The following is a 26,357-nucleotide window of genomic DNA, read 5'->3' on the forward strand; positions in this document are numbered from 1 at the left end:
TCAACCGGGAGCTCAGGGGGACTAACAACAGGAGACAACACCAGCATCTGGACAGCAGCCGGGTTCAAGCATGCCTTTCCCCGGTGCCCTCCCCCAGTGCTGACACCTGAGCTGCAGCAGAGAATAGGGAAGTTTGCAGAAAGGCACTGTAATAAACACAGGACAAAATTCTCTTCATAATTGTAACTATTATTGCAAGGAGGCCAAACTGCATCTCCCTAAACTTCTAATTAGGACAGTGCTTTGTGTTAATAAAGCAACTTTTAGTCACAAGGCACAGGTCTTTCTGTGGTTTAACCTTTAATGGTTATCTTGTTAATTCTAATGAATGCCGAGGAAAAGTAACTGTAGGCAGAAGCAGGGCAAAAGAAGCAAAATCCAAGTAAACAAAACCTACTGCAGGAAGCCAGGAGGGCTGGGACAAATTCGTGTTGTTTCTCAGAAACACAGGATTCTGACCCCTGCTCAGTCTGGGCTGAGAGCAGGGCCTGGTGACAGGTCCCTGGGGGGGGGGAGGGGGGGGGAACAGAGAGGGTGGTGGCGCTCCTTGCCAACCCAGGTACAGGCCCAAAGGAACAAGTGTCAGGGACTCAAGCTGGTGTGCCCATGGGCTCCGTGGCCTGGCCAAGAAGCAGGACTCCCAAAGCTACAGGAGGAGACCTGGGGTCAGTGTGACCTATTCCCGCCCAGAATGTGTTTCCCCATAATCTTTTGCAAAGAATCTCAGAGTTGGAAGGAGACTGGAGGTCATTTAGCCCATGTTTTCCAAACTTCCCAGTAGGAATCATGTGGAGGGGCTAGTCCTGGACTAGCCTGCTTAATTCGTCTGGGATGACCAGCAGGGAGTGTGTGTGTGTGTGTGTGTGTGTGTGTGTGTGTGTGTGTGTGCCTTTATTTTTAAATCTTTATTTATTTTTGAGAGACAGAGAGACAGAGTGCAAGCCGGGGAGGAACAGAGAGAGACACAGAATCCGAACCAGGCTCCAGGCTCTGAGCTATCAGCACAGAGCCTGATGTGGGGCTTAAACTCACGAACCGCAAGTTCATGACCTGAGCCAAAGTTGGACACTCAACCGACTGAACCACCCAGGTGCCCCAGGGAATCTGTGTTTTTAATAAATGCTCCCAGATGATTCTTACCAATAAGCAAACCTGGGAAACACTAATGTAGCTTCTAATCTCAGACTTGAAATTCTCTTAATGTTTCCACCAGAGGACTTAAAGTTCTCCTTGAATACCTCTGGTGATGGAGAGCTCACTCTCACTTCTACAGAATAGTTTTAACTATCAGAAAGTTCTCTCATGAACTACATGATAACTGCTACTCTGTCCTCTTGGATCACACATAGTCGATCTGCCTTGGCATGACAATCCTTTACGTCAAGGAGGATAAAGGGCATTATAAGCTTTTCTCCAGGCAAAAATATCCCAGAAGCCTTCAATCCCTATGGCCTTAGATGCTCCCTCTAGAGAGTCAGGACTGGCCCAACTCAGAGCCTGCCCCAACCAGAACTTACTCCTGCGCAGCGTTTTAGTCTGTAACACACGACCGGAACCACTATTCATTGATGCCAACTGTGTGCAGGAAACTGTGCTTATGGCTTTAGAGTCACAATTTCATCTACTCCTCATAATCACCCTGTAAGGTCAGTTCTCTGCTTACCTCTATTTAACAGAGGAGGAAACCGAGTCACAGAGAAGTTAAAAGCCTGGATTGGTCAAGGTCATGTGATTTACCCAAGGTCACCCAGCTACTGAGATAATAATTAACATTTATAAAGCGCTTCCTGTGTGCAAATCATTGACCTCAGCATTGTCACATTAACCCTTCATCTCCAAATCAGCTCCATGGTGGCCACTATCATTACCATCCCTGTTTTTAGGGGAAGAGTCTGGGGCGCAGAGCCACAGGTCTTGGCTAGTAAGTGGCAGGGCCGGCTTTCAGTGCGTGGCCCTGACCACCGCGCACACTGCCTGCCTAGAACAGAGAACTCTCACTCAGTACAGAAGGCTGCTCTGAAATACAACCGGAGGCTGTATTTCCAATGAGCAGACCGATCTTCCAAGGTCTGGTGGATTCCTGTGGACACTGGTACACTGCAGCTACATGAACTGTGCTAAGGGGACTTAGAATTGAAAGAGCTAGTAGAAGAATTATCTGACATCCAGACCCTGGATGTGTCACTATCGGCCGTGGGACCGCAGGCAGGCTGCTTTGGCTCGCTCTCATGCCTTTGGTTTGCATCCAATGCCACCTTTAGAACCCATCATCCCTGAGACCCCTCGTGGCTGCCACTGTGGATTCTAGCTGGTGGTTTTCAGACGTGGCGATACAGGAGTCACCTGGGGAGCTTTATAGACTCTTGATGTGTGAGTCTCACTCCCAGAGACTCTGACCTAATTCGTATGAGCTGGGGCTTGGGAATCCGCGGGTTCCAAAGCTCTCCTGGTGATTCCACTCTGCAGCCACAGTGGGGAACTCCACACCATACCACTGCCTCTCAAACCACGATGTGCACACAGACTACTGGGCACCTGCTAAGGCAAGGCTGCTGTTGCTGCAGGTCTGGGATGGGGCCTGGGATTCTGCATTTCTATCAGGCATGTCCAAGGACCACTCTCAGTAGCAAGGGCCAGGTCAACACAGTGGTTCTCAGAGTGGGATCCCTGGACCTATGGAAACAGCAACACCCCAGAACTTGTTAGAAAGGCACATTCTCAGATCCCAGCCCAGACCTATAGAATCAGAAGCTCCAGGAGCAGGTCCCAGCCACCTGTGGTTGAACAAGCCCTCCAACTCCGATGCCCGCTCCTGTCCGAGAATTGCTGGCACAGAGGGCCTAGGCCTCCCACCAGCAGCGGTTACTGGCCCCAAGGACAATGTGGTAGCAATAGTGACAGTCACTCACGGTTAGTGAGAGCTGGCCAGTCCGGGGCTTGTGTAGGGAGCTGAGGTTTGCCCTGTATGCCTCCTGCTTCCCCTAGACCAGGCTATTTCAAAACACAGCCACTGTCTTCATTCTTCTCTCTGGCCTTGTTCATGTTTCCAGCTCTGAAAGAGGCACAGGCAACCCTTGGTGAGGAAGAAGCCATGGGCTAGACTCAGGAGACCCCCGTTCTCGCCCCAGCCCCTCTGCTTTCAGCCACGGAGTCTGAGAGAAACAGCTTCTCCAAGGGCCCTGTCTCCTCTCTGTAAAAGGAGAGTTGGAACTATGAGATTTGGGGCATTTCAGCCGGGCTGGACATTCTGTGGCTCCACGATTTTACTAAACAGTGGCTCTTGGGCCAATGCTCCTATCAAAAAGGACAGGCTGCAAGCTGCAATCAAATGTTTCTGAACTGTCTGCCTTAGAACATGCTAGAATGTGCACTGCAGTGGGGAGAACTGAGGCTTGCTGAAGTTGGTTACCCATGCCCACGAGTACAGAGCCGGAATTAGAATCCAGAGTAACCCAACCCCAAAGCTCATGGTCTTTCCACAACACATTACTATACACTATACTACGATACTATGCTTACTCTCCCTACCATGGTCAGAAGACAGTCCTGGAAACAAAAAGCCCTCTTAATCACAGCTTGTCTTATATGGTACTTCCCATGTACCATATGTACCCGTGCACCTAAGCCTGAGACTTTTCTAAGCACCTGACATACTCTAATTTAAAAACCCGCGAGATAGGTATTCTTATGCTCATCCCCATTTTATCATCATGGAAACTGACGCACAATGCATAAAGAGAAGAACCACAGCTCAAAGCCAGGCTGTCCAGCTCCCCTGCCCTGAGAGAGTTCAGTTCAACAGCACAAGACGTGGGATCGTGTGAGGGCATCAGAACAGCGGCTCGGCGCGGCATGGGGCTCTCGTCCAAGAGGCTGATGGAGAAAAAAAGATTTTTCTGGAACACGAAAATGAAAAAGTAGACCGGTGCCTGCACCCCTTCCAGAAGACCAAACTCTCAGCACCTCCAGGTATGCTCAGGAGCCAGGGGTGGGGGCCGGCATACTGGAACAAGAAGCAAAACCACAGACGGACGGGCCTCCGTGACTCGGCTGCCGGTCCCTGAAATGCCACTTGGTCTCCAGAGCTGGGGGATGCAGGACACCAAGGGCCAGCAAAACACACCAGTCATCAAGGACAGGCACCGGCGCCCCACTGCACACAATCTGCCGGGATTTTAACAGTTACCTGTGCACGGTGTTTACCGAGCTAACGAGCTCTGGAAGGTTTGAGAAAGGAGGCCTGGCACTACTCTCTCTTCACAAACCCCCTTCTCCACAGACTACTCTCAGGTGCAGGGATTCTGCTGCTGTTCAACTCCTGATCTCTAGTCTTTCCCTGTGTCATACCCCCTGGAGAGAAAAGGTCACAGGAGGAGGAGATCACAGAGGACCGCAGAAGTCCAGAAAGTTCCAGCACAACAGCATTTATGCTGGGCCCTGGCCGGTAGCCAGAGAAGAGCAGAAAGGCACTTCAGGATAAGGGGGAAGCGGGCATGGCATCTTCTGGGACGTGGGCAAACCATTTAATTTGAACGTGGCTATGGGTTTGGGAGAGTTGTTTCTTTTATTTCCTACTTTATAGATCTCTGCGTTGTGTGATATTTTTATAACAAGCACTCATTACTTCTTACTAATATCCTCAATTTAAAGACAGTGACATCCTTAGCATCCAGCTACCCATGGGAACGTCTTCCCTCAAGTACTAAGAACGCTGGGTCAGTGGAGATGGTCCTGAGGGGGACCAGGGGACAGGGGCTGCAAGACGCTGCACACACGGGAACCCGTATCTCAGAGGTACTTCCTCACCGATGACTGCAGAAGCCCCAGCCTTTCCCCAGTGGGAAATAACACGAATGCAGGGTGTCCGCCTCGGAGAACTAGGCTGAACCTCTGGTCCCCCCCCCCCCCCAGCTGGAAGCCATCACACCTACCATCAGAACACGCTCTAGCCCCATGAGAGCCAGAGACCTAAAAAGGAAGAGGTGGCCGCAGGGGAGGCCTGAGAGCTCACTCTTCCTCAGGATCCGAAACGAGGCTTTCCTCTACTGGGTCTTTTCCGCCATGAGATCTCAGGCAAGTTACTTAACCCCTGCCTCAGTTTCCCCTTCAATAAAATGAGAACAAGAATTCACGCAAAAACCTGTATGTGCACATTCACAGCAGCATTATTCGCAGTAGCCAGAAAGCAGAAATAGCTCAAACGTCTATCAATGGAGCAAAGGATGGACAAGATGTGCTATCTCCATACAACACAACATCACTTGGCCCTAAAAAGGCACAAAGTACTGATAGGACACAGATGAACCTTGAAAACGGCAGGCTGCGTAAAAGAAACCAGTCACAAAAGGCCACATACTGTATCATTCCATTGCTGTAAAATGTCGAGAATATGCGAATCCATCGAGACAGGAAGTAGACCGTCAGGGGCTGGCGGGGAGAGGGGAAAAACAGGGAATGACCGCTTAACGGGTACAGGGTTTCTTTCGGGAGTGACGACAATGTTCTGAAATTGACGGTGGTGATGGTGAATCTGATCAAAACCACAGAATGTTGCACTTTAAAATGGAGGGTTTGACGAATACGAATTATTCCTCAGTTAAGAAAAAATGAGAACAAGACAACCCAACTAACTAATAGGGTTGTTCTGAGCAGGAAATAAAATGTCCTCGAGGGGCTCAGCGCGGAGGGCAGCAGGTGGCCTCGCTCAAGGGACAGAAGGTGCTGCTGCGGGCATGTAGACACCGCTTCTATGTGGGAATCCGTTACAGGCATGGGCTTCAGCCCCGTGCCTGGCCGCAGGAGGGAGGCCTGGCCATCCCCTGCTGGAACAGCCTCACAACAAGGAGACAACCGTGCATGGTGCTGCAGAGCCTGGGACTTGTCAAAACAACCCCTCGTCTTCCTGGCAAGCGAGCCAATCAACAAAGACCTATATTTAATTAAAATCAGAAGCAAATGAATCCCACGCAGAATACAACCAAATGACACACAGTAACCGTCTGAGATATTAAATTATTTTAATTTAATAGATAACTCACTGCCAACATGTTGAGACAAAAGGGAATAGAAACAGCAGTCACAATGATGCCTACGGTGTGGTCACCAACACCTCTGAAGCAACCATACCTGGCCCAAGCAGAGGCCACACGCTGAGCCAGGCCCTGGAGAAGGCTGGACAGGCCCTGAAGTCTTCTGCAAAGATAGCAGCGGCCAACACCGACTGAGCACCCTCTCTGGACAATCCCGAGAACCACCTCTGAGGGAGGGCGCTGTTATCAGTTTCCTTTTGCAGATAAGGAAACTAAGGCTCAGAGAGGTTAAGAATTTGTTCAAGGTCACACAGTAAGTAAAGATGGGGTGGAGCTTGACTTCTTCTGAGGATGTTGCCCTGCAGAGTGAGTCTGGAGACCTGGATTCTGATATGCCACTGCCCTTAACTTATCAAGTCACCTCGGGCAGGTCACTCGAACCTTAAGTTCCTCATGTGTAAAATACAAAGAATGAACTTGGCTCATTTCTCTCCATGTGTGGAACACACAAAATTGGTGACTACCGACCAGACTTCTGAAAACAGTGTACCCATGAATCGCCTGGAGGTCTTGTCCTGAATCTGCGGGTCTGGGGTGGGCCCTAGGAATCTGCATTTCTTTTTTTTTTTTTTTTTTTAACATTTATTTTTGAGACAGAGAGAGAGCATGAACAGGGGAGGGTCAGAGAAAGAGGGAGACACAGAATCTGAAACAGGCTCCAGGCTCTGAGCCGTCAGCACAGAGCCCGACGCGGGGCTCGAACTCATGGACCATGAGATCATGACCTGGGCCGAAGTCGGATGCTTAACCGACTGAGCCACCCAGGCGCCCCACCCCTTTTTTTTTTTTTTTTTAGGAATCTGCATTTCTAATGAACTTCTTGGCGATGCTGATATTGTTTCTTTGAGAACCAGGATTTGGATGGTAATCACAATACAAATGACAATGAGCCAGGTGGTGAAAATTCCTATTTCAAACTCTCAGTCCAGAGCTGGTCATCACCCCTTTCATCTTTGCTTTCCCCCTTTTTCATTTTATTTGTTTTTATTTATTTATTTTTTAACTTTATTTGAAACTTATTTAAAATTTTATGGGGGGGGAGGGGCAGAGAGAGAGGGAGAGAATCCCAAGCAGGCTCCGCAGTGTCAGCGTAGACCCCGACGTGGGGCTTGATCTCATGAACTGTGAGATCACGACCTGAGCCGAAATCGAGTCAGACGCGGATCCAACCGACTGAGCCACCCAGGCACCCCTGCTTTACCCCCTTTTCAACGAAGGAGCAGATTTGAGCCAACACATATACCTAAGATTTCATAATGGCGTTTTGTTTTCATATTTATTTTGATGGTTATCAACTATTTATGAAAAATTATATTGATTTTCCATTTGTAGTAATGATATAAAGGCCTTTTTAAATTGTATTGAGCTAATTTCCTTTCAAGAAAAACGTTAAGTAACATAATCACGACTAATACTTTTATAGCACTGAGTATATGCTGGCCTCCATTCCAACGTGTACCGGGATAACATAATTTTCATCCTTACAACTCTACAAAGTGAGGACCTTTTAGAGACGAGAACACTGAAACTTAACTGAGATCAGACTTAACTTGATCACAGAGATCAAGTAACTTGCCCAAGGTCACACAACTAACACGTGGCAGAGCGAGGTTTCCAATCAGGGCAGCCCGACTTCAGAGTCGACCACGTTATTCCACCTACGGAAGAGGACAGCTGGCCCTCCGACATGGCAAGAACTGTGAAGGTCACCTGCAACATGGTTGAAGGGAGGTGCGCACTTGTTTCTTGCTGGCAAAAATAGTGTCCTTAGCGCCCTCCCATCGTCCCCAACACCCGCAGCGCCCAGCCCAGTGCCTCATCCACAGTAGGGGCCAGTGCACGTCCCAGAAGACATTTCCCTGGTCTGACTTGCCGGGCACAGAAGCCTTGGATCCGACATAGTGGTATCCCTGCCACGGCTGAGGCGCTGGCCACGGGGCAGGAGCACACACGTACAGGTGGACATCTCTGGGGGTGGGGAGACTCCAGACAACTCGGCTCGCCCGGAGCCCACTTCTGAGCAGGGCAGATGGTGAGGGGGCTGCGGTGGACAGTGGGGAGACTGCGCTTACCCACAAAGGCAGGGCCCAGGGCACAACAGGACTGCACGACAATAGAGCTGCATGGTTACTGACTAACTTGAGTTTTCACCTTTCCTCCCCAAACAATCGCTCAGGGTTTGAGACGATGAGGAATCCACCCTGTAAGGAATGAGTTCTCTGAGCGGTAACTGGGCTTCTGGAAGTCACAGGCTGGATGAATGGACTCAGGGAAGGGCAGCAAACACCTCGAAACAGCATCTGTGCTCAGCATCTGACTCCGTCAAACACCAGTGCCTGTCCTCCAGCCTGCACACCCTGCCTCACCCACCTGCCAGTCGTGGAGCTCGCTCACTACCTGGGCTTCATTCGTGCCATTCCCACAGTCCGGAACACCCTTCCCTCTCTCCTCTGCCCCCACAAATCCTTGGGCTGGCCAGCCCTACCTCCCCCAGGAAGGATGCCTCACCTCTAACTTCAGGACACCTGCCTTAGTGCTTGTCCTGGATCATCCTCTCCCAAATGGTAAACATCTGCAGACTTGCATCTGGGACCCATGTGAGGTGAACTTGACAGGAGAGGTATGTTGACAACCCCTCGGGCCTGGCACTGAGCTGGGCAAACACTTCTGAACTTAACTATACCTTCACCACCGAGAAAGCTTTGCCTTGGGATTCTCCCTTTGTAAAATGGGGGTCCGGGGCCCTTTTGGGGAATGCAGTAAACGGTGAGCTAGTATCTGTCCTAATATTTGAGTTCACAGCAAGAACCATGCCCTCTGCGGCCAATATGTAATGAGTCCAACTAATGAGGTCTTACTGTTACCTGAAATCAGCCCTGAACCCTGGAATCCACCTTGACGATGACCACGGCTGTTCCTTTGCGAAGGAGCCCCTTTCCCTGGCTCTGCGCCCTGCCCCAGGCTTCCATCCCCATTACCCAAATACCTCTTCCCAGTCAAGAACCTTCAGGACCCCCATGCCCCACAAGTGGAACCCGCCCTCTGCCAGCTGGCGTTCCCACCGAAGGATCTGGGTCCGACCTCCCTTTCCAGAAGCTCCTCATACAACTCCTCGAAGTTCCCACCCTCTAGCCAAGCCAGACTGCTCACTGTTCCCTACAAACTCTCTTTACTTTCCCACCTCTGTGTTTTTCCTGGCCCTATTCCCTTAGCCTCAAAAACCTCTCTCACTAATACCCTATTACAAGGCTTTGTTTGCAGGCTGCCTCATGTCTTCAAGTGAGCTTCAGCTTCTGGCCTCGAGCCCACCCCGGCCCCTGTCCGTCACGTGTCTGCCCCTCTGTCCAGATGCCTGCTCTGCGTGTCTGTGTCTTACGTGAGAGTTAGTAACCCGTTTGTCTCACCCTTTCTGGCGAGGCGGAGAGCTCCCTGAGGGCAGGGATCGGGTCCCACAGAGGCGGGGTGGCATATTACAGAGGGCCCGGGAGGCCAACAGACTCAAGTGCACACTCCAGGACAAGACTTGCTGGCTGTGAAACTCCAGGCAAACCAGTGCTGCTCACAGAGCCTCACTTTCCCCTTCTATGAGTGACGTGAAAACACCGCCTGGCCAGAGCCATTGAGGAGATCAGATGCAGTCATTCATTTGACAAATACCTCCTCAGTATCTGGTACACGCTCACACTGTCTGAGGATATGGTGGTGAGCAAGACGGAGTCCCTGACTGCCCCGAGCTTACACTTTCGTGTGGGGAGAGGAGCAGTAAATACAGACAGATACCTGCGACCATGTCAAGCAGGAATACTGCTCTCAGGAAAAGAAAATGGTGTAATGGCAGACCAGGTAATTGAGACAAAGACCACTTCCTAGGGTGGTCAGGGAGGGCTTCTCAGAGGAGGCAACACTCAGTGGAGATGAGAATAAGAAGGAGCAGGGCATGATGCAAAGATCTGGGCAAAGGACAGCCTGGCAGAAACACAGGCAAGGGCCCGGTCTGATGGGACACCTGCCAGAGCTCAGTCGTTAGCTCCCTCCGCCTCCCTCACCTTCCCTCCTCTGCAGCGCGTTACATAGACAGGCACAGCACACGGCGAGTAAAGGTGTGCCGAAACCGACCTGACAGAATAAGGAATCCTGGGGATAAATTGGCGCACGACAAAAACGTGTGTCTTAGCAAAACACATTCAACCAGGATGAGGCGGATGCCGGTGAAAAGGCTACTGAATTCAACCTCACCTCCAAAGATAATGACCTTCAGCCACACTGGTCTCTCGGAATAAACCACAATTTCCTAACCTGTAAAGGAAGGCAGAGATCACTCGTTTCAGCCAGTCACCACATTTGCAGCCTGGGGTTTGTCGGAGCTCCAGGGCCAGGCCCCTCCAGGGTATGCTGTGTCCCTGGCTGCCTCATCAGCCAGAGCCACGGCTGCGTTTCTGGAAACATTTGATCTCCATAAACTCCTCAGTCTCGCTGAACTACCAGGGCGCTAACGCTTTCCTACTTGAGCGACACAAGCTCTTGATGCCACAGAAGGTTCTATTTGGTTATCTCTCTGAGGCAGAACTTTTTTTTTTTTTAACGTTTATTTATTTTTGAGACAGAGAGAGACAGAGCATGAACGGGAGAGGGGCAGAGAGACAGGGAGACACAGAATCGGAAGCAGGCTCCAGGCTCCGAGCCATCAGTCCAGAGCCCGACGCGGGGCTCGAACTCACAGACCGCGAGATCGTGACCTGAGCTGAAGTCGGACGCCCAACCAACTGAGCCACCCAGGCGCCCCGAGGCAGAACTTTTTAAGTCTTCTGCCAACAGGTATTTTTTGAAGTCGCACATTATCCAAGTGATTTTGATATTTCTCTTCGCCTTCAAAAAAAAGCCTACTTCAAGCGCCAGTGACACTAGGGCAGTCAGGTGTCGGTGGCTCTACGCTGGAGGGAGAGGTGAAGGATGCTCTGAGGGCCGCGAGGGACCCCAGAATTACAGTGGGGGCTGAGACAGACAGGGTTGCTCCCAGGCTCCACAGAAATCTCCATTTCTAGATGGCCGTGCTAATATTTCCAGTCCCCTTGCTGTGCACCTCTTCAGGGGTGGGGGACCCCCAAACTCATCAGAAACCCTTTATCCACCTCCAAACAGCCTAGACCTCCCTATTTCTGTTAAGGCATGACCAGGCTTCAAACTGCACGCTCCCACAACCAATCAGCTGCGCACCCCCTTCCACAGCCTTCCGTGCAGGTCTCCTGCCCCCCGGTCCCACTCAGGACAAAGCCACACCAGCACAGGCCCGGCACATGGAAGGTGCCGTTCCCTGGTTTCCCTCCTGCTGCTCACACATCTGTCTTGGACCCAGTGGTGACCCTCCCGAACCTTACCTGGACCGTGTGACTCCCTGCTCAGAAACTACCAGATCAAGTACAGCAGAGGCACTCAGGTCCCATTTAACGTACTGACCGCAGATGCCGAGCGTGACTCTCGCATCTGAAGGCACGTGTCTCCGTACAACATGGGTCTGCTGTCCACAGCCGGTGACTTCCCCGGGTTCCCAGCCGTCAAAACAGTCTATCCCATGCTATTGGTTAACACAGGGGTAAGAACGTGAACTCGGCAGTTGGAGATCTTGGGTTCAAATTCCCTCCCGTGGAGCTGCTGCTTAGCCCTTCTGTGCCAGTTTCTCTCTCTGAATATCGGGGATAACAGCAGCCACCTCACAAGGCTGAGTGGTGAACAGATCACAGGCTCACAGGGAGGACTGGACAAGACATATATCAGAGATAGTCTAGCACACCGTGGGCATTAAGTAAGTGTGGGCTCATCGTTATTCGTGGATCATTTTGACTCTAGGTGATTTTCATTCTTAGGCTGTCTTGAGAACCTAACCCCTGCATAGCTAGTGATGAGGGAAAAACTGTTTAAAGGTCTGATGTACAAGGGAAGCCACTTTAGCTTTCTTTCTCAGTCAACACGACTGTATATAAACTTTGTTGAAAAGCTTGATTCATTGCCCACCACGTGTGCACTGTACATCTGCTTTGTAAATGAGTAGCCTAAAAAGAAAAACCATCCTGACCTTGAGATAGTGATCAGTGCCTCTACTCCCTGCATTCCTTTAAAACTCGTAATCCCTGCCTATATGCTAATCTGTAATCTTTGGAGTTTTTCCAAGATGTAAAAACTACATGACCCTGTAGAAACTGTTCATTCTCCAGAGCACTTTCTTCCCTGTAAAGAGCATGTTTCCCGGGCAGCTGTCCTAACTTGGCTGGAATAAAACCCTCTCTCTTACTTTTAGAGATTCTAAAGGCTTGTTCATTTTGTGTCCACATTTCCTGGCGTAGACGGTGGGATAGCAGAGCAAGGTGCCCAAGGTCACCTGGGGGTGCCGTGGAATCGTGCGCTCAGCGCCAGCAAGGGCCCCTTGCACCCCTCTGACTTCAGGGCACCTCACAGGAGTATCTGTGAGTTCTCCTGGTATCCACACCTCCTCAAGTTAATGGTCCTGACTTTCATTTGAGCTGTTGAGGGTTACTGGTAATGTTCTTTAGGTGGGAATAACCTAGAGTGGCTGGAGTGGATGGGGTGGTTGTTTTAAATTGCCATTGTTCTAATTGATGTTATTAATGTAAGGCTTGAGTCAATTTTCTGGCTAGAAATAAGAGAGACTGAACCACTCAGCCCTGAAGAGACGGGACCCTTGCTCCTTCTGGCCAAATGCTGCTTTCCAGTGACTGAAAGCCTAGGGGAAAGTGTCTGAGGATATTCTTTGAGATGTGTAGCAGTTCTCTAGGAATTCCCCATCGCATAAAGTAATTAACAATTGGCTTGTCCGGGGACACACACATAAGCATTGATCATCCAACGCTTTGAGCCCCCTTGGTGGTCTTAGGCCTTGCTGGGAGAGACTGAGACACATAATAGACAGTATCATGCCCCTTTGAAAGTGACATTCACAAGCACCACCCTCTCGATCCACCACACTTAATTAATATCCTTAGATTCTTCTCAAGCCTTATTCCCAAACTGAAACTAAAGTGAATGGGGGAGTCACGCTTCAAAAGCGGAACAGCTCCCGGAAAACCAACCACCACTCACAGGAACCCCAGCAGGCTGTAGGTACAACACTTACGGAGCCTCCACATGTAAGTGCTTACTTAAATGGGAAAATGTAACTTTGGATAACCTGAGGTTCAGATGGTCCAAACAAGCTTCTTCTGACATGTCTAAACTAGTTTTCTAGCAAGCACAATTAGAGAGAGCCGGCTGTTAAGACTAAGCAACCAAAAACGAAAGGCGTTCAGGTCACTCGGTGAAGCTCCTGGCTTTTGGGGGGGGAACCAATGCCCATTGAGGCCCTCTGGGCTTCATCTGGCTGTTTGTTGGTGCAGCTCTTGGCATCTTTGGACAGAACTGGTCATGTTCTCACTGAAAAAAGAGAAATAACTAACTAATGGATCTATAAATGATAATGCTATCTTGCAATGAGATTTGTTTTCATAAAAGGGAGGAATCTGGAGGGGCGCCTGGGTGGCGCAGTCGGTTAGGCGTCCGACTTCAGCCAGGTCACGATCTCGCGGTCCGTGAGTTCGAGCCCCGCGTCGGGCTCTGGGCTGATGGCTCGGAGCCTGGAGCCTGTTTCCGATTCTGTGTCTCCCTCTCTCTGCCCCTCCCCCGTTCATGCTCTGTCTCTCTCTGTCCAAAAATAAATAAAAAACGTTGAAAAAAAAAAAATTTAAAAAAAAAAAAAAAAAGGGAGGAATCTGGAAATCGGGCCTTTGATGTCCTCTCCACAAATATTAATGAAACAAAGGCTACATTTTGTTCGCATCTTGTTTGTGCGTGTGAGTTATAAATGTGAGAGATTTTTTTCTACCTTCAGACAGCATTGCTAAAATTAATTGGTAAAAGGGCTCTATCTAATTGGTTAAAGGGCAAGCGCTTATAAGAACCGGGCATTCTAAAACTCAGAAAGATGGAGGCTGATGCAAATGTTTTTCAAATTCATCGGATCTGGGAAAAGATTCAGTATTAAAACTAGCTTCAGTTTGTAGGTTCAACTAAAATGTCTTTTGAGTTAGGTTCAACATATGTCTTTTGGAGTCACCAACATCGAATACAATACAGATAATCAACTCCTATTCCAGCTGAGTTTACTGGTTACCTTCATGTTTTATCTGTTGCAATTGGTCAGCAGAAAATGACTTAAAATGATGGTTAATTTCGTCTGTCTCATGAAGTTTTCATGGGTAACTGTTAAAAACAAATAGGCTGAGGGGTGCCTGGCTGGCTCAGTTTGAAGAGCGCATGACTCTTGAGCTCTTGAGCTCAGGGTCACGAGTTTGAGCCACGCGTTGGGTATAGAGAGCACTTACAAATAAATTAATTAATTTTAAAAATAAGTTGCATAAATAAAAAGGTTTATAGCTTTCAAAATCTTTGGTAACCTGAAACTTCGAAGGGTTGCTAAGTTAAGTGATAAGCTGGGTTGAATTCACTGGATATCTAAGTCTTTTCCAAATAAGAGAGAACACTAAAGCACTGATTCCTGAATGTAGGTTTGCCTGCTTTGGGCTTCTGACTGCAGAGAAACTCAAGATACTTGGATATGTTGGTAAATGTGCTCTGTGCTTTACTGAAAGTTGTCCTCTGAGAAAAACAACACACGTTTCTAGAAATTATGAAATGTGTCCACAGATTTCCAATCTGAAGACTTCTGGTGGAACAGACAGTTCGCCATCAGTCACCACTTAGCTTTCACTGGAGTCTGAGGTTTCTAAAGGTGAAAGTTCTGATAAATGCAATTAGGACTGCTGGGAAATGATAAGGAAAGCAACTCGGAATGCAAGGAATGTAAGATGTGTTGTTGATACGAAAGGTGTGAGGAATGGGAATACATTTTCATGAAGGAAAAAAAAAATCTGTCCTAAAATGAGACTGGTTATTTCGAGAGAAGGCTTAGAACAAAATATGAATAAAAAGGACAGCTTGAAGGAACTAAGGTGGACTTTATGAAGCCAACGGAGCCCCTTGGAAATGGTGGCCTGATACTTGCTTACAGTGTTCCCAGCAGCCTTACCAGGTAAGTAAAGAATGTCACTTCCTGGCAGGTGCAGGAACCTCAGAAGATTTGGGGGACCTTGAGAAGAGGAATATACTCAAATCTATAGGTATTGCAGGAAAATCTGACAGCAAGTATTTGATTTGGCTTCTGGCCTTGAGATGCTATTAAAAGTTCAATCTAAAATTCCTTAGAAAAAGTTGCATAAAGCAGATTACAGTGAACTTATATGACCGAGGCACGTGGGTGGCTCAGTAGGTTAAGTGTCTGACTCTTGATTTCGGCCCAGGTCATGACCTTAACGGTTCGTGGGATCGGGCGCTATCAGCGCTTAGGATTCTTTTACTCTTCCTCTCTCTCTGCCCCTCCCTCGTGCACACACTCTCTCTTTCTCGCTAAACAAACTTTAAAAAAACTTATATGACTAATCAATAGTGCTTATGAACATAATGAGGCCAAATGTGTTAAAACTAGACTTGCTTTACAAACAAATTCGTCTTAAGGCTATTTTTGGTAAAAATCAGGGCGACTGTAGAAAAAAGACGTTTCAGTAACACACCTTTGTGTTAGATATTAGATTTCAATACTACTCGTTATAAACGAGACTAGGTCCTGATTTCTTCTAGTGTCCTCCAATGCCTGGCTAACGTCCTCCTCTCCGAGCTAACATTTTGATTTTTCTCCCACCTTTCTGACCCGGAATCATTTGAGAACTAAAACTGCCCTCTTTTCCTGAAGCCCTGCAAACCGAACCGGATGTAAAGATCGCTACAGTAGCTCACGCGTAGGCAATCATTGTGCCCCTTGCCCAGTGGGCCACGCAAAGATCATCAGAGCCGTCCGAACCACAAGCCGGGATCAGAAGTAGATGGCATCAGGGCAGACTGCTCTCCCAAGATTCAGGACCAGGCCTGTGTTTCTATGCTCCTTTCCTTTTAAACTGTAGTATTAGAAGACAGTCAACCCACTTGTTTGCTTTCATTTCTGCCTTTATTACATCCTGGTTACTCGCTAATGTAACTAACATAATGTCAAATATGTCCCTGGTACCTCATTCCGACGGGAACTTGGCTAGAATGTTCATGACCTCTTGGACAGGTTCTAATATTCTTTTTCTTTCTGGTGTTTATACATTATGAGGGGCCTCCATTAGGAAAAACCTCTCCAGAAGTACCATCTGACTCAAATGTAACCTGCATTATATATAACACTCAATGGATAGACCTTTGCATTTCTATAAACTTAGGTGGCAATTTATCAATTGCCAGTGAAAGCTCCTGGCTACATACAACAGGAGGAACTTAGTTTATAGCTTGTGCAACATGCCAAAACATCCAATGTGCTCACAAACCATATTTTAGTGGATGGAATGGCTCAAGACAAAAAAAAAAAAAAAAAAAATGGGTTATCGACCAGTGACTCTACTGTAGGAGTGACTTGGTGGATTTAGCCACCTCCCAAATCTAACTTTGCCATATAATCCAGAAGATTCTGAGGTAATTATGAATCAATGGTCTTCTTTTTTTTTTTTAATTTTTTTTTTCAACGTTTTTTATTCATTTTTGGGACAGAGAGAGACAGAGCATGAACGGGGGAGGGGCAGAGAGAGAGGGAGACACAGAATCGGAAACAGGCTCCAGGCTCCGAGCCATCAGTCCAGAGCCTGACGCGGGGCTCGAACTCACGGACCGCAAGATCGTGACCTGGCTGAAGTCGGACGCTTAACCGACTGCGCCACCCAGGCGCCCCAATGGTCTTCTTTACTAACTGCAGAAACCCAGAATGTACAGCTCTCCCAATCTGTAGAAAATTGCCAAAGATTCCTGTAACTTATATAAACGTTCAACTACTGTCTCAGTGCCCAAACTTACGGACAACTAGGCTTAAGACAGTTTTCTTTTCAGATTTTATTTTTGAGTAATCTCTATGCCCAATATGGAGCTTGAACTCATAAGCCCGAGATCAAGAGTGACATTCCTATTGGAGTGCCTGGGTGTTAAGCGTCCGACTTTGGCTCAGGTCATGATCTCATGGTTTGTAAGTTCGAGCCCCGCATCATTTTTTTTTTAATGTTTACTTATTTTTGAGAGAGAGAGACAGAGACAGAGACAGAGCATGAGCAGGGGAGGGGCAGAGAGAGAGGGAGACAGAATCCGAAGCAGGCTCCAGGCTCCGAGCTGTCAGCACAGAGCCCGACGTGGGGCTCGAACCCACGAGCCGCGAGATCATGACCTGAGCCGAAGTCGGACGCTCAACCGACTGAGCCACCCAGGCGCCCCCTCTCTCTTACTTTTAGAGTTTCTAAAGGTTTGTTCATTTTGCCTCAACTGTAGAAACTACTTTAGGTGACACTCGAGGCCCTCAGATCCGAAGCCACCCTCGGCTCCCTTTACCCTCCCGTGTCACAGCCTGGCTGTCCCCGTCACAAGTGCCCGCTTGCATGCTGCTATGTCTTTGCTCACACAGACACCTCACCTAGGATGGCCTTCCCCTGATGCGTGACCCACACCCACTCCCCTAAACCTGCTCCATCCTTTACGGTTCAGCCACAATGCCACATCTTCCGTGCAATCCCCTTAGCACGGGCGCTAAGCAACGCCCAGGGCATAAACACCCGAAGACAGGAGAGGCAGAAGTCCTCCTCGCTTGATTCATTTTTCGTTCTGCAAGTATTTCATATGTTCATGGCCTCCTTCCTGTACAGGGCACTCCACCTCCCACAGGGGCTCCCTGGAGGCCGCTCAGGGCTGGACCAGCTCTCACAGCTGGGCAATCTCCTTTCTGCAGACAGAAGAATGAGGGGAGAGGACTAAGTGGGGAGCACTGAGTGTTCTGCACCCACACCTGAGAGGCTGAGGGCATCTGCCCATCCACCCCTCAGATGCATTCGGGATGCCGCGGTCAGCCCCACAGTGACTGGGGACCCAAGACACGGGTTGGCTGTGCTGGAGGTTGCCCACCAGTGAACCCCACTCTTGGCATCCGTCCCCCGTGGGGCTAGAGTGGGGGCAGGTGGGACTTCTGGTCATTGGAGCTCCCAAAGTTCTAGAAGGGGATTTGGGGAACCCCAATAGAGAGACCAGGGCCACATCCGTTTGGGCTTTGGGGTCCTCTCCCACCAGGGCTAGAAACAGTCCTGAAAAAGCCTCGGGATACCAGCTAACCATCCTCACCCCTAGCAATTCCAGAACTTGCCAATGTAACCCCAGAAGGGCCTTACAAATCCCCCTCTGCTCCCACAAGACACTATACCAGGGAGGAAGGGGTCAGGGTACAGAGGACAGGGCCGGAGGAAGCCTGGCTTCCCACTGTTTACCTCTTGGGTCTCATGTGTTCCACACTGGGCACATGTAACACCTGTCGTTTCTTGTTTGTGTGTTTTAATCAAATGTATATAGCTATAGCACTCTGCCTTCCCAACTGAGAGCCAGGAAGCTGAGGACAGCAGATCAGGGGCTTCCAGTCCTCGTAGCAAACGGACAGGTGGCCCCGGCCAGGCTGAGGGCTCCCCTGTGAGGGCCCACTCCCTCTTCCACACATCTGACCTGTGCCTGGCTGACCCTCAGGCCAGGAGACGGGTGAGCAACACACACATCCGTCATCCCCACCAGCATTGGCCTCCTGGGCTCGGGGCCGTGAACTCCCCTCCCTGACAGTGTGCCCGGGAGAATACGTGTGTCTATCTTCCTCCCCCTCCGCACTGGCCACTCCTGGGCCACTTGGTTCCTCCAAGTGAGGTACACACAGTAGGTGCTCAATGTGGTATTTCTTAAAAAGGGGCAGTATCTGACCTGAGAGAAGGCGTTCTTCAGATTTAGTGAGTATATTTAAGTGCTTCCTAAATACCCCTGCTCAAGAAAGGAGCTGCAAACTCAGATCCTGTGGGAGTCAGCTAGGAATGTAAATACAGGACGTGAGCTGGGCTGAGTGGAAGCCCCGTCAGGACGCCAGGACATAGGCACTCATGCCCAGCCAACACTCTGGTCAAGCCTGGGTCTCAGTTGACGCTCTACGGTCGGCTGGTGACAGGGCGCCACCTGCTGGTGGGAGCAGGAGGAGACAAGCACTCACCCCAGCAAAGTAGGGGTGAGCCTAGGAGACAGGAGAAGTAGGAGAGGGGGGATGTGTCCCTTCTGTCACTAGCTTTGGTCTGCCCACCTGACCATCTCACAGCTCGTGGCCCAGCTGCTCAGTTCCCTGAGGATGGGTCACACCACACTCATATTCATTCTTTTTCTCTCTCCCTTTCTCTCTTCCCCGCCCCCCCCCACACACATACACATACACACACACACACACACACACACACCCAGGCCAGCCCAGACAATGCCCTTCCCTGCCCAGCCACCCAGAACCTACCAGGAGAAGGAAGTTCTAGAATATAATTCATAAACCACTGGTTCTCAAAATTCAAGGCAGGGGAGAATCATACAGGATTCGTGTTAAAATGCAGGTCACCAAGCCCACCCTGGGATGTCACCTTTAAAGCTCTAGAGTGGGCTCCATGAATCTGTATGTAAACAGAAGCAGCCCATGGCGGCTGTCCCCATCACCACCGGAGACACCTTAAATGACCAGGCAGATATTAGCCTCTGATAATTTTCCTCCTTTTCAAGGAACAGGGCAGGCCCCACTGTGGTTCCAACCGGTGTGAGCCAGAGGCCAGCATGAGGGGGAGCAGGGGCTCCACGTTCTCCCCATCTCCTTCCCCAAGTCCTCAGTGGGAAGGGTCACCTAGAGCTGTGATGAAACCGGCCCCACCTCCCAACACCTGTGGCCCTCAGCCTTAGCTCCAGCTTCTCGAAAACAAGGGAACTCCTAATTCAAAAGCAGCACGGCGGAGGGGCAAGCTGAATGCCTCCGTGCTACTAAACACTTAGAAACCCTGGACTTAGAAAGGTCTGTGGCTTGGTTCCTGCATCTGTAACGTGGGGATATTAACATCACCCCTCTCACAAAGTCAGCGTGAGGATTAAATGGCGCAACGCCTGCAACGACGAGCCGGCAACCCGGCCTGGTGTGTGACAAGAGCAAGCTGCACGAGTCAGAGAGGAATGTCAAAGACACAGGGGCAGGAGGCTACCGATGCTCTGCTGGCCAGGGCTGGCATTCCCAAGGGGCTCAGGCTGAAAGGCCTAGAAGAGGTCAGGAATGCAGCGCTTGGCCTGCCTGAGGGAAGCTGAAGCCGAGAACCCCGCGGAAAGCGGGGGTTTTGAAGGACTACCTTCAGAGAAAGACTGGACTAGGGATAAGACCCGCTTTTTCATAATTAGAATGCTGCTTTGTCTTTGCCTGGGCACTGAATTAAAAAAGAAAACAGGGGCACCTGGGTGGCTCAGTCAGTTAAGCACCAACTTGTGGTCTCGGCTCAGGTCTTGATCTCAGGGTAGTGAGTTCAGGCCCCACGTTGGGCTCTGAGCTTGGCGCGGAGCCTACTTTAAAAAAAACAAAAACAACAACAAACAAATCACCCCCCTGAGATTTGGAAACCACAGGTGGGCGTAGGGTTTGAATATTCAATTCCCTAGAGGCCCCGACACCCCTTGGGCTGAGAAAGATGTGTTTCTAACCCAGCGGCAGGCAGGCATCTGCTGCCAGCAAACACAACCCTTCTGGAGTACACGCCCTCAGTCCAGGGTCATGCAGGCCAGGCTCCATCAGCCAGGAGTATAGGGTCCCAAATTATATCAGATCCACCCAGAACAACCCACTGTGAGCTAGAGTCAACAGGAACAGGAGATGTGGGCCGCTGAGAACTCCCTGTGATAAAGGTAGTACAAAAGATGAAAAAAGACAAGTATAGTCAAATGATTAAAGAACTAAAAAAAGAGATTAAACACATAAAACAGAAATAAGATACTATTCCCTTAAGTCAGATTTTTTTAAAAGAAAAGGTAAAAGATTTATCAGATCTGAAGAGAAACCAGAGTATATGAAATCAGGTTTTTTAAAGAACCAGACAGAACTTTTGAAAATAAAGTAGGTAGCCTTAAAAATTAAAACTCAATGAGGGGTTCGAGAGCAGACTAAACACAGATGGACAAGCAAATAGTGAACCAGCAGACAGATCTCAAAATGTAGCAGAGAGAGGAAGAGACAGGAAATATACTAGTGCAACGGTGGGACGCACAGAATGGAAGCCCCAAGAGGAAGTGCAGGCAAAGAGACCCCGACGGATAGGGGGCAGACACACACCCCGAGCTAACAACTTGGAACTTTTGTGAAATGAACACAGATGGGGATCCGCAGGCAGAAAGTACCAAAGACCACAGAAAGGTGGTCTCAGACACCTGTGCCCGGCACACAGCGGGCCCCGGGCAACGCTGGCTCCTTCCTCTGCAGCTCGTGCTGGGCACTCCTTCCCGCCAGCTCTGTCAGGCCTCTGTCCCAGCCGGCCATGCCCTCCCTTCCCACACTCTGCCGGGCCTTTCCAAGCCCCGTTCCTTGGCAATGAGGATCAGTTTTTAAAAGTCATCCCCAAAGGCCTGGGGTTCTCTCCCCTGGAGAGAAGTGGGGTGCAGGGCATCGAGGCCCGCCAGTCTACTGGCCAGAGGGAACAGTGAGGTCAGACAGAGGCCCCCAGGGGTTCAAGGACCCACGAAGCCCAGATGTGCATGAGGCCTTTACCAAGAGAAAGAACTAACCTGAGGACACAAGGAGTGGATGGAGAGGAAAGCCTGAGTTCCTGACTCTGCACAAGCTCAATCGAAAATGCTGAGGAGAGGTGAGGGGCTGGAGAAAAGTGGCTTCAACTCTAGCTGAGGGGCAGACCAGGGGCCAGAGGGAAAGGAACCCACTTCTCGGAGGATGAAGAGGCCTGCAGTGGGGAGACAAGGGCTGGGAACCCCAGATCAGGTTGCAGGAGGAGCGAGCCTGGCTCCGGAGGGCAGCCACAGGCGCCTGGCCGAGCGTGTGTGGAGCTTTCCAGGGTGACCTATCCGAGTAAGGTGAGAACCTGTAACTGAGCTCTCCCAGCCGGGTCTCTACTGGGACCTTCCACTCTGCAGAGATACACCTGCGGCTTCTGAGCAGCCATCCGAGGGCTGAACCCCAGACCTGCGCATGGGGAGGTAGGGAGCAGAACCCAGCAGAAGGGAGAAGCCAGAGAAGCCCATTCCACACCCAAGGGCTTACACAAGGAGCTACCTCCATAACTCTCATCTGTTTTTGGGAAGGGGGTGGTCCTCTCCCTAAAATCTATCTTCGCTACTTAAAAGAGTAATATGTGTATCACAGAATGTTCTGAAAATGCACAATAGTATTTTCTAACATCCATTTTGTGTCTCGTTTTATTTCCTTTCAATTTTTTCCAGTATACACACATTTAACATAACTGGTATCTGTCTGTACCGTCTGGGATCCTTGCTTTTTTCCAAGTCATCTTATATGGAAAAATTTGCCAGTCTTCATTCAAGCATGTAATGAAATTTCATGCACCACTTTTAACAGCTACATAAATTGCATTGTACAGCTGTAACAAAATTTATTAAAGTGATTATCCGCTGCTGGTTTTTTAGGCTGTTTCAGGTTGTTTGCTGTTTTACATGAGAACCACACTGGGTTCCTTCACGCATCTTTCAAGACCCACTTCCATTCCCACCTCTTCCAGAAAGCCTTCCTGGATGCCTTCAACACCTGGCAACATCTCCCACCTGTGAACTCCAACCACCTGCGGTGTGTGTCTGACCAGGGCCAGCATGGAGCCCTTGTGTCACTCGCTGCTCTCTGTCCCACAGTGGTGGGCTGGGACTCCGCGACTCTACTGCACAGAACCCTAGGGAGCCCCCCAGCACCCTGCACACAGTGGATGATCAGTACATACGGACAGCTTAGACCCCAGACCCCTCAGACCACAGGAGCCCAATGAGCTCCACTTGCCGAAGGGCCCGGGTTGCAGGTGCCCACAGTGGCCTGGTCTGACATTTTGCTTCTTCACTGGGCACCAAAAAGGTAATAAACCAGCCTCCCTCAGTCTGCCCTAACTTTAAAGACACAGTCATCTCCCCGTGAAAGTCTGGAGCTCCAATCAAGACAGCCAAGGCTGAAAGGTTCGACTCCCCTCCCAAGATGACTAAAGCTTTGCAGCGTGCACAATGCCGGGGACCAGCAACTGCCCAGGTCCCCACCCCAACACACCGTGGCAGGGAAAGTTCCCGGGCTCTGGGGCCGGACCCTCAGGGTTTCAATCCCAGTACCATAGCAGCCAGGCAGGGCAGCAGACGCCTGCCTCAGGGTTTCCAACGGACACGGCGCCGGGCAGTGCAAAGGGGCTGGTCACAGCACACCCCACTCTAGACGCCCTGTGCACCGCACCCCTGCAGGGCGGCCACTCTTCACAGAAATCCGCACCTCGCCTGCACAGAGAACTGCATTTGCAGTCTCTGGTCCACAGACATTTAAGTCAAGACTCCATGTGGCTTTCCAGGCTCCCCAGCTGCAGGGCACCGTCCCCCCGGCTCCTCCATGCCACGGGGGCAACTCTGTGGTGCTGCCATGCATGAGATCCCAGCGCTGCCTGGGACATCAGCCTCCCAAAGTCCTTTTGCTAACAACACTGACTCCAGGAAGTCAGAATTTTGTCCTCCCGCCTCTGCTGCCCCTCCATCCTTGCTCCCATGACGCATCTGGAAGAGGCTGAGCTGCACGCGTGTCCCTCTCCCCGGCAGCATTTTAAGGCAGGGGTAGGTTATTCACTGCAGAGACTTGCTGATTTGCACCGAACTCCCCATCTGAAGACAGCGTGAAGACACCCAGCTTGGTGGCCGACTGACAGCTGCAGGAGGCGTGTTTGTGGCCGAGAGGGACTTAGGCCCCGCCCCTAGTCCTCAGAGACTCGCTGAACTACCCGAAGGCAACACCTTACAGACCCCCCATTCCCCTGGACTCCCTTGACGAGGTGGGCACAGTTAACACCCCCGTTACATCCATGAAGAAAACCAGCTTAAATCAGAGGTTAAGCAGCCTGCCGGGGTATCGGGCTATTTGGTGGCAGAGTGGGGATTCCAATCCAGGCCATATGACAGGTGGCGAGTCTTGAACACCAGGCTAAGTACAACCGCCTTAGCGGCCAGCACAGCAATCCAGACTGCTTTTCCTGAGGGCCTATGGCCGTCAGCTCACCAGCTGAAGCCTCCCCCAGAACCTTGCCTCCAAAACCGACGACAACTCGCAAGACCGTCTGCCACAGATGATGCCTCTCCCCCTTCAGCTCAGTTTAGCAAATGCTATGTGCGCACAAGGCGTCTGGCACGGCTCTGGCTCTTGGGGCACAGGGGCAAAAGTCCCTGCCCTCTAGGGACACTGCATGACTGCTACAGAGGAGGAAGGGAGCCAGGGGTGGATGGTATAGGGCTGAGGGCTTCCTGAAAGAGGCAGTGACCTAGCTCACCTTGAAGGCCGAGTGACCCTCCACTTTCCGGGCTACCACGCCCTGTCCGGGAGCCTCAGACATGCCGGACCAAAGGCTGTGCACAGAAATACTCTATCTTCCCAGTCCCTGGGCTGTTGGTCGGCCAATAACCTCCATGGAAACGCTCCTTGGAGAGACACAGACACGCATGGGCACAGATATCCCGACCTACCTGTGAATTCGTCTCTGGGTGCCAAAGACCCAACTCAAATCCCACTCTGTGTATGCAGTCATCCCCAAGGCAGGAGTGTGCTCCCCTCCTCTGGGTTCTCACAACATGTCAGTGGCTCTAAGGGGGCACACACATGCCAGCGGGAGACACACACACATACACACACATGCACATGCACACAATCCTTGTACACGCGAACAGGCAATAAATATCTGAATTCAATCACATAGGACGGTTTGCTTAGATGCTTGAAGTCTTGGCATAACTGTCTGGCCTAAAATGCCATGACCAAGTCAAAGCAAAAAATACATAAGACACAACTGAGGTAAAACGGTGGCGTGAAAAGGGGCCTGCAGGCTGAGGAACCTGGGAAAAGCCCACTTTGCCTTAGACCCTCACGTCCTTATCTGAAGACCAAGGCTGGTCATGCTTGGCGAGTGCCCGCTCTATCACAAGGCCACCGTGCAGAGTTAATACGGCACCACTCATGAGGCACCTGCACAGGGCCTGGTACACGGGGCTACTCGGCAGTGCCAGCTATGGTCACCTGGGTCAAGGGCACATAACACGCTCAGAGTCAGCGGCAGTGCAAGGGCAGGCAGATCGGCTCCCAGCAAGCGGGAGCCCTCACGTAGTGTTTTTCGAACCTCTTTGTCCGTGGCCATGATAAGTCTCGCACTGCGGCCTGGTATACACAAACTGAACAACGACCGCAATGAAATTCCCCGGCACGCTTCTCCTCGTGACGAGGGCGCACACGGACACGGTCTCTTTGCTCTTCTCTTTCGATTTCACATCTAAATTGACTTCGCACACCGCCTACAGGGTGCCCTCACTCACCCAGGGTATCAGAGCCGCTCTCCACGGTCTCGTTGACCTTCCTTGCAACTCTGGCCACGGCCTCACCCATCTTCTTCAGCATGCAGGCGAGGGGGTCCTGCTGCCAGCCACCAGGCTGGTCTGCTGCTCACAAGGGGGCCTGTGCCTGGGGAAGACACAGGGCCATGAAGCGCCCGCCCCCCCCACCCCCCCAGGGACCCATCCCTGAATCCACCCTCCTGTGGGACCCAGGCTGCAGGAAGCCTGCAGGGAAGGGCCCAGGCCACTCACTTCCTCCCGAGGGGCCCAGACACCAGGCCACACGCAGCTCGGCCTTCGGAGCAGCCGATGTGCCCATCAGAGGGTGGATCCACACGTGTGACCTCACCGGACACAGGGCAAGCGCCTGAAACAGTGGCCAGACGGGTGTGAGGGCGCAGGTATGTGCTGCCTGTGACTCGCTTAACAGGCGGAGCAGAGGGGAGGAGGCGGAGCACAGCTCTGGGCTGGTGCCCTGTCCACAGCCACCAGGACAGGTCCCCCAGCTCCCAGTTCCCCTCACCCGGTACCTCTGCGGGGTCCCTCTTGCTTGCTGGGGAGTGGGGACACAGAGGCAAATGCAGCCGGTCTGACCAGTCAGAGCTCAGTCTGGTTGGTCTGTGGCCTCTAAGAATTCCCTTCCCACCTGTCAACATGGAGGGAAGGCTACGGTTTTATACGGCTTTAGCCAGCAGACCTGATGATCAGCCTGGTGCAGAGTTTATCCGCCAGAGCCAGAAGGAAAAAGAGGGGGTGGGGTGAGGAAACAAGAGA

The 26,357-nt window shown here is 50.8% G+C and overlaps 2 protein-coding genes across 4 annotated transcripts in view; both read right to left on the reverse strand.

Moving 5' to 3' along the window:
• The window catches only part of LRRC20 (leucine rich repeat containing 20), an 87,129-nt gene that overhangs the window by 55,766 nt on the left and 5,006 nt on the right, over positions 1-26,357 (reverse strand). Inside the window, exons 1-2 of one of the 3 annotated variants that reach the window (XM_053888556.1) lie at positions 25,836-25,853; positions 25,566-25,710 (exon numbers count right to left, since the gene is read on the reverse strand). The exons of 1 other annotated variant lie outside the window; for it this stretch is intronic. In XM_053888556.1, coding sequence (XP_053744531.1) covers positions 25,566-25,647 — 82 coding nt within the window. In that variant the 5' untranslated portion in view covers positions 25,648-25,710; positions 25,836-25,853. Of the gene's footprint in view, positions 1-25,565; positions 25,711-25,835; positions 25,854-26,357 lie in introns of those variants that run through there. One more of the 3 variants, XM_019444425.2, reaches the window with a different exon arrangement.
• PRF1 (perforin 1) overlaps positions 1-26,357 on the reverse strand; it is a 261,612-nt gene that overhangs the window by 50,310 nt on the left and 184,945 nt on the right. The window lies entirely within an intron of this gene.

The sequence above is a fragment of the Panthera pardus genome, unplaced genomic scaffold (genome assembly GCF_024362965.1).
Source record: "Panthera pardus isolate Hobbes unplaced genomic scaffold, ASM2436296v1 HiC_scaffold_22, whole genome shotgun sequence".
Classification (NCBI taxonomy): Eukaryota; Metazoa; Chordata; class Mammalia; order Carnivora; family Felidae; genus Panthera; species Panthera pardus.